This window comes from Pundamilia nyererei, unplaced genomic scaffold (genome assembly GCF_000239375.1).
Source record: "Pundamilia nyererei isolate P.nyererei 1_Seehausen unplaced genomic scaffold, PunNye1.0 scaffold00077, whole genome shotgun sequence".
NCBI lineage: Eukaryota > Metazoa > Chordata > Actinopteri > Cichliformes > Cichlidae > Pundamilia > Pundamilia nyererei.
In genome coordinates, this window is record NW_005187478.1 from 2,300,547 (window position 1) to 2,310,128 (window position 9,582).

The following is a 9,582-nucleotide window of genomic DNA, read 5'->3' on the forward strand; positions in this document are numbered from 1 at the left end:
GTAATACCTCTGCTTGAAATCTCCATAGAGGATCCTGTTGGGGAAACCCTTTCTGCAGATCCTGATACCTTCCAGCACACCGTTACAGCGCAGCTGGTGCATCACCAGAGGGTTCTCCATGGCCCCTGGAGTCTTGGTCTCGTTGGGGATGATGCAGCGTACAAAGTGAGGGTGAGTCGACCTCAAGTTGGTCATCAGCTTGTTCAGGTTCTCCTGATAGCACATCATAGAGAAAAGTATTGCCATTATACATTACAATTCAAAATGACTTTTAAGGTCCTAAATTCAGGAATAATGTTTCTATTAACCAATCTATAACATGTACAGTTATACTGATATTACCCTGTGCAAAGCTGATACAGTTTGGAAGGAAGAACCTTTCTTCTTGGTTCCACCTTTGCCCTTCCCACCAGATTCAGCTGTAAGATACAGTTGTTATTTGTGGGAAAGTGGGCAGGGGAAGGTTGGGCCAGTAGCTTATTACATGATGCTTTAATAATCACTTGTAAACTAAGATGCTAGTAATTTTTTAAAACCTACCTGAGTCAGCTCCTGCATAATTTGCAAACAGAGTTGCAAGCAGTTTGACAGTAGACTTTTGGTACAATGCCACAACAGTCTCATTCAGAGGATCCTTGTTCTTCACCAACCAGTTGTTGATATTGTAATCAACAGTTCCAGCGTAGTGAACCAGGGCAAAGTGAGCCTCTGGTTTTCCTTTGACAACTCTGGGCTTCTGGAAGTTGCTGGATTTTCCCAGGTGGTTGTCATAGAGCTTAGCTTTAAAGGTGGCATCACTGGCTTTGGGGAACATGCACTCCTCTTCAAGGATGGACATGATACCCATGGGCTGCAATTTATGAGTGAAAGGGCAAAATATGAGGTTTTTCTTTATTTTAAATACCATATTTGAGCTGAACATGTAATAGTTCAGGGTCTCACCTTTTCAATCAGGTCGATACAGGCCTGCAGATCCATGCCAAAGTCAATGAAAGTCCATTCGATGCCCTCTTTCTTGTACTCTTCCTGCTCCAGTACAAACATGTGGTGGTTGAAAAACTGTTGCAGTTTTTCGTTGGTGAAGTTGATGCACATCTGCTCAAAGGTGTTGAACTGTAAATAAAGTGACAACAGTATACTTGTTGTTAATACTAGTGTTTGTCCTGTCTGTGTTATTTCTTTTGTTGTTGAATTGAGGATTCTTACATCAAAGATCTCAAATCCAGCAATGTCAAGCACACCAATGAAGTACTGGCGGGGCTGTCTGGTGTCCAGGGACTGGTTAATCCTCACCACCATCCACAGAAACATCTTCTCATACACTGCTTTAGCCAGTGCACCCATAGCATAGTACACCTAATGCAGAAATCCCCCTGTAGCTTTAGAATTTACAGATAAACCCATAATGTAAACCTTATTCAGCTGTTGATCATCTTATTACCTGCTGTACATTCTGTCCTTTGGTGACCCACTCGTTTCCTACTTTGACTCTTGGGTGACAGAGACCTTTGATGAGGTCAGCAGAGTTCAGGCCCATCAGATAAGCGGATTTGTCCGCATCTGAAGAAAAAACATGCAAATTTAATTCTTTCAATGTAAGCATCAGATACAGACACGTTTAACTTTCAGGCTTTGAAAGAGCTCCTCTCACCTTCTGTGCCATCTGCCTCTGCCTGCTCTTCACGCTGCTTGTTCTTGAATTTCATGTTCCCATAGTGCATGATGGCACCAGTCAGCTTGTAAATGCTATTCTTTTCTTCTTGAGTAAAGCCCAGCACATCAAAGGCATCCTAAATTAGAAAAGGGGTGTTTTCTTACTTATTTTTACATAGTATCAGAGTGTACAGTGTAGAGTTACAGGGAAGATCCAGGGATAACATGGTATTTGCTCTCTGAGCCTTCAAAATCCTGCATTAAACTCGGACTGTCATCTGACATCAGATATTTAATCCAGTCTGTTCAAGTTGTATTCGCTCACATTTCATGATTCAATGACACTCTGTTATAAATACTCCTAAAAGAAATATAAAGTTAAAGCTGACATCTGGAGTGAAAATTTTTTGTGTGTTATTTGAATTTACAGCCTGTGAGGTTTAAATGTAGAATACCCAAAGTATTAATTGAACTAATATGACTTAATAGCGGCACAGGTGCAGATTATTGTTGCATTTCTACTCACATCAGTGGCCATTAGCTCTTCAGCATCATTGATTGAGGCTACTGTTGTCTCTCCTTGAGAGATGAAGGCATAATCATAAGGGTTGTTGGTGATGAGCAGCATTTCTGAAAGGAGAACCAAAGTTGGATTTTTCATTTTAGTTCTACATGAGTGTTGTTGCTGGTTCTCGCAACTCAGGTTTTTATTTACCGAGAAGCTCGGGCTTCCTTTGAGACAAGATCTGATAGAAGATGTGATAATCTCTCTCAGCCTTGAGCTGAAAGGTGACACGGGACTTTTCCAGCAGATCTGTAAACATGTTTGCATTATGTAGGTAGCTGATCATTGCGAACATAGAAATAAATTGGATGAAAGCACAGGAAAGGGACTTACATGTCTCTATGTCAGCAGAGGCCAACTTCCCACTGGCTGCAAAGTGAATTCGGATAAATTTACCCTGCAATGTACGAAGGAAAAAAACATTAAGAGCCTTGGGCAGTGTCAGAATATTACTGTATACCTGGAGTATTTAGGAACCACATTATACTTTCAGAAGTATGACAACTTCACCAAGCTGTGAAACATGGTAACTGCAGGTAGTGACGGAAGTGTAACTAGTAAAGTGATAAAGGTGAGCCGCCCCACATAGATTTCAATCCTGAAAATCTGGGATAAGGGTAACACTCCAAGCATGAGTTTCTTTCTGCCTGATTACTGACTAGTCTAAACTCAAGACAAATAGATACAGTACAAGCCTAAGCATAAAGAAACAATCAAATGAGTTACTGTTATCAACAAAACTTTACAAATCTGGAGGAGTTGTCATTCCTGATGGTTTTGGCATTCCCAAAGGCCTCTAATGCCGGGTTAGCCTGGATGATTTGATCCTCCAGAGTACCCTAAGAAAAAAAAAGCAAAACCTTCATTCAAAACACTTACACTGTAGGAAAAGCTCTACATGCTGTAAATTGAAGATTCAAACCTTCTTCTCAGAGCCTGTATCCTTTTTCCCACTTCCAGCTGCAATGCTGGCAAAGTACTGGATGACTCTCTTGGTGTTGACAGTTTTCCCAGCACCAGATTCTCCACTGAAAACACAAATAGAATGATCAAACAAACAGGACACATTATTCTTCTGGCTGTTCCCTGCACGTCAGCTCCAGTATATCCACCATCCCTCCTGTGCACATGTTCAAACCATCTTAGTCTCGCCTCTTTAACTTTGTCTCCAAGCTGCTTAGCTTGAGCTGTGCTCATTTCTAATCTCGGTCATCCTGGTCATTCCCAAAGAAAATCTTCGTATTGTCAACTCTGCCACCTAAAGCTATTCACCATACATCATACATTTTCATCCATCCTTTTCACTCTTGCTGCAATCCTTCTGTCACAAATCGCCCCTGGCTCTCATCTCCACCCACCCTGCCTGCACTCTGTTGTTCGCCTCTCCTGTACACAAAAACATTGCTTTGGATGGTTGACCCCAGGTATTTAAATTCATCTGCCTTCGCTATCTCTTCTCCTTGCATCTTCACCTTTCCGCCTGTCTCGCTCTCACTCACCCACACCTCTCCAGACTTTCTTCCAACAGCTCCCACTTTCACTACAGATGACAGTGTTGCCTGCAAACGTTACAGTCAGCCTGTCCCTCACCAAAGCAAGCCAGAATGGACTCAGACCCTATTCCCGTTGCCTCACCTTGAACTCAAGTAGACAATCCAGTCATCTCTATAATAAGCCACCCTCTCTCACTGTACTTAATTTGTCTATGGCAACAAGTGAAAAGCGCTATATGAGTTCATTAGAATATGCAATACGTATTAACTGTTTTAGAGATATTAGCGACATTTTAAAGCCTTCTTTTGAATTTCTTCCCTATTAAATTAATGAAATGATGCCAACATTAAATCTTTCCAATATACCATACTAAGATCTTCTGTTCAAGGACTTCATTTACATACTAAACTGACAAAGCACCACTTAAGCTAATATTCCTGTGGTTAAGTAGACCATTGAGCATGTCAGCAAAAACTGAAAGGTTTCCAGATGGCACTTAGTACAATTCTCACTGTATGATTTACTGTAATTACCAAGATCAAACAAACAGAGTCAAAATGAATGACTTACGTGATGAGAATTGACTGATTTTCTCTGTCTGTAAAAGAGCAGGACATATAAGGACAACTCTTACTACAAAATCTTATTTTAATTTCAACATGCTTCAACAATGGAAGCTAAATTACCAGTTAGCATGTACTGGTAGGCATTGTCAGAGATGGAGAAGATATGAGGAGGAGCTTCACTCCTCTTCTTTCCTCTGTAGGCAACGACCACCTCCTGGTTGTAGACTGGCAGCCACTTGTAGGGATTGACAGTCACACAGAACAACCCAGAGTAGGTCTGATAGTTGGTGAAAAGAGGAGAGCAAAGTGTTAAACACGTAGAATTTGTGGGAGGGCAGTTAGTGTGTTGTGCTGTCAGCTCACGTAGATCATCCATGCTGCGTAACGCTCTTTGAGGTTATACAGCACAGCTGGTTCATGGAGGAAGGTGAACATCGCCATGTCTTCAATTTTATCGAACTTTGGCGGGTTCTGAGGGTGCACATCGCACTCCTTCACTGTGACGGTCTGCAAAAAAGGACACAGTAGGTCTTAATATGGACTTATTTCCAAAATATTGTAGGAAGGAGATCTATCAGTCTAGGATGAATTATGCCAAACAGTTTGAGAGGAAAAGAAGAAAAGCACAAAACGAAGAAAAGCATGTATAACCCAGTTAAGTCGGTTCGGTGAACAGGAGTACACTGGAGGACTGCTGTACCTTTGACAGACATAATTAATTATGGCAATCCACTTTAATGTGACAATACAAAAATTGGCTTGTTAAAAAGGTTGCAAAAGTACCCATTCATTACATAAATGCACTCATGGTTGGACTGGCTCTTGTCTAGTCTTATTGTTGACTCAAAGCTTTATCCGTTTCATGTCTTAGAGTTAACCAGCTACTCTGGAAGTTCTTAATGCAGATCCTCGCAGCTGCAAGGCTACAGTGTGAACTTGTTGGAGTCTTTTAAATGCTTTTTAACCACTTTGCATAAGATACTTAACATTTAAGGAAAAAATAAATATTTTACATATTTTCTTTGTTTGTGTGTGTGTGTGTGTGTGTGTGTGTGTGTGTGTGTGTGTGTGTGTGTGTGTGTGTGTGTGTTTTAGCCAAACAGAGGCTGTAAAATAGTAAATGTCTTATATAACACTTTTCTACTTAAGCATTCAAAGCCTCATTCACCGATTAATACAAGCACTTTTTCTACACCCAAGAAAAATCTAACTTTCACACACATCCATACTCCTGTGAACACATCAGAGAGCAGCTTGGCGTTCAGTATGCCCAAGGATATTTAGGCATGCATACTGGAGACTGGAGCAGCCAGGGACCAAAAGCCAACCAGAAGCCAAAAGCCTTCCAATTAGTAGATGACCTGCCCTACCTCCTGAGCTACATCCACTGTATGCTGAGATTGCATCTCAAAATATAGAAGAAATTATGTAAAGCTGTACCTTTTACTACTTGGTCCTAAAAATGGTACACATAATTACCTTGAGGTGTCAAAGTTTATCCTAAGTGGAAAAAGGTTGATTGAAATATATTTTTATTGTACTCTTGCTTCTGAGTGTGTTTGACAAAATAAACAAAATTCAGCTGTTGAGCTCAGCTGTGTCATGGAGAAAAAGACTGTTCTGGTTGTATCTATACTACATTTGTTAGAGGAAAAATAAGTTCACACCATTTTGGCCTTAGTTAGGAAACCAGCTGTATGAAGAGCAGCTGTGCCAACAAATCACTCACCTTCCCTTTCTCAGTCTGAGCAGTGACTTTGTCCCCATCACGGCTGGTGATCGAAGCCTTCACATATTCATCACTGGGGTCAGGAACAAAACACTCCTTCTTCATGTCAAACGGGCGAGTCTGGGCCTCCAGACGCTCCCTGTCTGACTTCCTCAGGTAAGGGGCCGCTGCCCCAAATTCTTTCATGGCAGCATCACCCATTTTTCACCTTGTGTACAACAAAAAGGGACAAATTACTTATGCTGCAGATAAAGATTTTTCTTTTCCTAAATTTTTTACATAACGTTATATTTCCATTTTTCTCCAGTGTCCATTTGGACACACGCTTACCTTTATCCTTACTGAGAAGACTGAGGTGTACTGGTCCTGAGGAAAGATATAATGGAAAATGGTGAGACTGGTCTGTGGCACAGATAAACCCATAGCATCAAGATCTAATTTCTCTGTTTGTGAGCACCCGTCCTCATGCCTTACCTTGAGATAGAACGGTGACCTGTTGGAGTTTCACCATGAGTTCTCCTTATAAGCAAAGCCCCTCTGCCAAATATGGAGGAGCGCTTTAAGGCCCAGGAATGTTTTTGTGTCTGGTTGGGCTGGGAGTTAGTGAAGGGAGGTGGTTAATGAGTGGTGGAGGGTAATATAGAAATCAGCGGGATAGGGTCTTATCAGTGATGGAGTCTCCCAACGAGGCCATATTAGGAGCTCCGTGCATGCAGTGCCGTGATTAATCATAGGTATCCTCAAGCAGCCAGGGGACCACAATTCAATCTTTAAATAGACATGGGGAGGAATTCCTCTGTCATCATCCCTTAAGTGTGCTTGTGTTGCAGGAACAATACATGTCGTACCGAACAGAGGCATCCTCATTTAAGACAGGCAGAACTAGCACAGGGTGAAGAATGTTTAAATGTATTTAAATGTTGTGTCAATTACACAGATCCTGCAGGGGTCTAAAAACTCTTACCAAAAATGTATTTTAGTAAAACCTTAAGATGTATATATATTCATCATAGGACACATACTAACAAAAAGCTGTTCTTTCTGCACATCACTGTTATACATGGTGATTAAATAAAATTAAAAAAAAAAAAAATACAAAGATCAAGAAATCCTTATGAAGGCCCTGCCCACACATACATGAGATTTTCAAAAAAGTTTTGTCCTGTCATCAACTTTTCTAGAATATTTTAGACTTTTTGGATGAACTCTTGTACTTGGCATGCTCTTAGTAGTGCTATCCTTTTTTTTTTAATAAAAAAGGAATTAGAAACCCCCCCTGTTTTAAACCCCCTATGTATGTCTGTGTCAGTGTAGTGTAAGAGAAGTGGATGACAACACTGAATTTATCTTTTTTTTTTCTTTTATTTTTGCTAAAATTCAGAGTGGAGGCGATTTAAGTGAGTTATTATGTATCAGTTTTGTTTGTTTGTGTATTTTTTGAATAATTTAATCTGATATGATCAGAAATAAGTGAGTTACAGATTGAAACGTAAGTAAGTCAGCTTGAAACCCAAGGTAGTTGTAGTGTCTCAAACCCAACTATAAACTAGGTGTGAAAAAAATCATTAAAATAAAAATAATAATAAGTAGTAATAGTAACTAATAATGACTAACAATGAAAACTAACTGAAGCAAAATTTTGTACTTACAAAATATAGCTAATTTAGCAATTTAAAACAATTATTATAAAAAATGCTTTGCGTGTAGTTTGTAGTATCTGCTATAAAACTAGCAAAACAAATATGTGATGCAGCCAGAAGTAGCTTTTATGTTTTATCTATTTTTCTAAAGATTGTGCAAATTTACAAAAACACCCTTAGATAACAATAATTATGAAACCCACCAAAAACAAACGCTAACTGCAATAAAAACTAAAAACTGAAACAACAGTGGAAACAGAAATGAGAAAAAATGTGAAAATAACCCCAAATAAAGCCTTAGTGAAAAATGTGTAACCATGTAATCCCTGCTTAGAGCAAAAAAGCATCCTTTGAATATTTTCCCATCCCAAGGATGTTGCTGAAACACAAAAGACGGCGCACAACGTATCTGGGGAGATATTTTAGAGAAGTATGTTATGTATGGTTCTCAATTACTCTAGGAGCTTAGGGAGAGGCATCGTATTGTGTGTAGTTATCACAGAATGAGCTTTGTGGTAATAAAAACAGACATCACATACTGAGTAAGTCGGTCTAAATAAAGAGCATAAGCATTTGAGCTCAACTAGGCAACAAGGGCGGAGTAACACAGACAGAGGTCTGCCACAGGTGACATGCTTGAGATTCATTGAAAGGCAATGATGATACCAGAGGGCTCAGCATCGCACTGAATCGGTCGTGTTGTGCAAAGGTTACTGTAAAAGGCACCTCCCATTATCAGGCAGCAGCTAGCAAAAGCTGGCCCCACGGTTACAGCCCCGTTTAAATGGCATTGTAACTTTGAGGACAAAGATAACTGTGTGAAATTCCTGCCGAGAATGCGGCACTTGATCGAGAAGAACAGCCACGGCTTTCAGGGTGCTGCTATTGCTTGCAGCCAGGATCAACTGTAGCAGATGATGGTCTCACACTGATCTCAGTCTCACATAAATCTCCTGAGAGTGACAGATATTATCCCACAGCCTATCAAGTGAGAATGTCCCTGCTTCTTTGTGGAGTCGGAGCTTAACTGCCTTCAACATTGTAGCACGATTTACTTTAGGTCATAATAATGATATGATATGTACAATAACAAAGAAAAAAAGAATGCATTAAAAATCTGTTAAGTATAAGACCTGCTGATATATAGTCCCATTAAATGTCATCTGTATAACTTTAACAATATAATACTGTTTAATAATGTGCAACTTACACACATGCATACATTATGCATAGCACTCATCACAGCCAGCCACTAGCACCAGTAATAACAGCTCCTTGAAAGGTTAAGAGATAAAAGGAGGGTCAACAGCTGCTGACAAGAGCTGAGATTATTTCCATTCTGATAACTTCCCCGGCCCTCTTATTGACAGCTGGCGTCAGCTGGAAGTGAGCGATTCCATGCCCTGCTAAAGAGCAAGTGGAGATAACATCAACCTGAAGGTCAAACGTCACTGAAATATTTCTTTATGTCACAACAAATACACATTGTCACCACATACACTTAATTAAATACAAGGTTGGCCTTGGGCCCAGAGGACGTCCACACGACAGGCAGCTATTGTTACAAACTGTATCAGTGAGTATTATGATTTTTTAAAAGAAAAAAGCCCACTTACATAAAAACAATGTGCTTAATGTGCTTTACTCTGTATTTCACTGTAGAGTATTTATAAAAGTGCTGTGTAAATAAAGTTATCACTGCCATTGTGGGTTAGTTTTGCAGTCTGTCTAGATCTGGAACCAGGAATGTTTGGAAGAATTTCAACAATGAAAGATCAGATGAAATTAGAAGATTAAAAAATGAGAAGATTCTATTGAGAACTTCAAGGTACAGTCTAATATATGGCTTCATATGTGGTCTAATTACAGAAGCAGGGAATTGCTGTGTCATTCATGGCTTGTTTTATTCACTCGAGCGTGAGCGCCGATATCTTG

The 9,582-nt window shown here is 39.9% G+C and overlaps 1 protein-coding gene across 1 annotated transcript in view; it reads right to left on the minus strand.

The window, feature by feature from the left end:
* Window positions 1–6,739, minus strand: part of LOC102201055 (myosin-7-like) — a 15,667-nt gene extending 8,928 nt beyond the window's left edge. Inside the window, exons 1-18 of the mRNA XM_013911996.1 lie at window positions 6,482–6,739; window positions 6,338–6,373; window positions 6,008–6,215; window positions 4,642–4,785; window positions 4,399–4,555; window positions 4,283–4,310; window positions 3,141–3,246; window positions 2,965–3,057; window positions 2,552–2,615; window positions 2,369–2,467; window positions 2,180–2,283; window positions 1,652–1,790; window positions 1,442–1,560; window positions 1,207–1,356; window positions 943–1,113; window positions 541–850; window positions 343–419; window positions 8–213 (exon numbers count right to left, since the gene is read on the minus strand). Coding sequence (XP_013767450.1) covers window positions 8–213; window positions 343–419; window positions 541–850; window positions 943–1,113; window positions 1,207–1,356; window positions 1,442–1,560; window positions 1,652–1,790; window positions 2,180–2,283; window positions 2,369–2,467; window positions 2,552–2,615; window positions 2,965–3,057; window positions 3,141–3,246; window positions 4,283–4,310; window positions 4,399–4,555; window positions 4,642–4,785; window positions 6,008–6,208 — 2,168 coding nt within the window. The 5' untranslated portion in view covers window positions 6,209–6,215; window positions 6,338–6,373; window positions 6,482–6,739. The remainder of the gene's footprint in view (window positions 1–7; window positions 214–342; window positions 420–540; window positions 851–942; window positions 1,114–1,206; window positions 1,357–1,441; window positions 1,561–1,651; window positions 1,791–2,179; window positions 2,284–2,368; window positions 2,468–2,551; window positions 2,616–2,964; window positions 3,058–3,140; window positions 3,247–4,282; window positions 4,311–4,398; window positions 4,556–4,641; window positions 4,786–6,007; window positions 6,216–6,337; window positions 6,374–6,481) is intronic.
* Window positions 6,740–9,582: the final 2,843 nt, after the last annotated feature.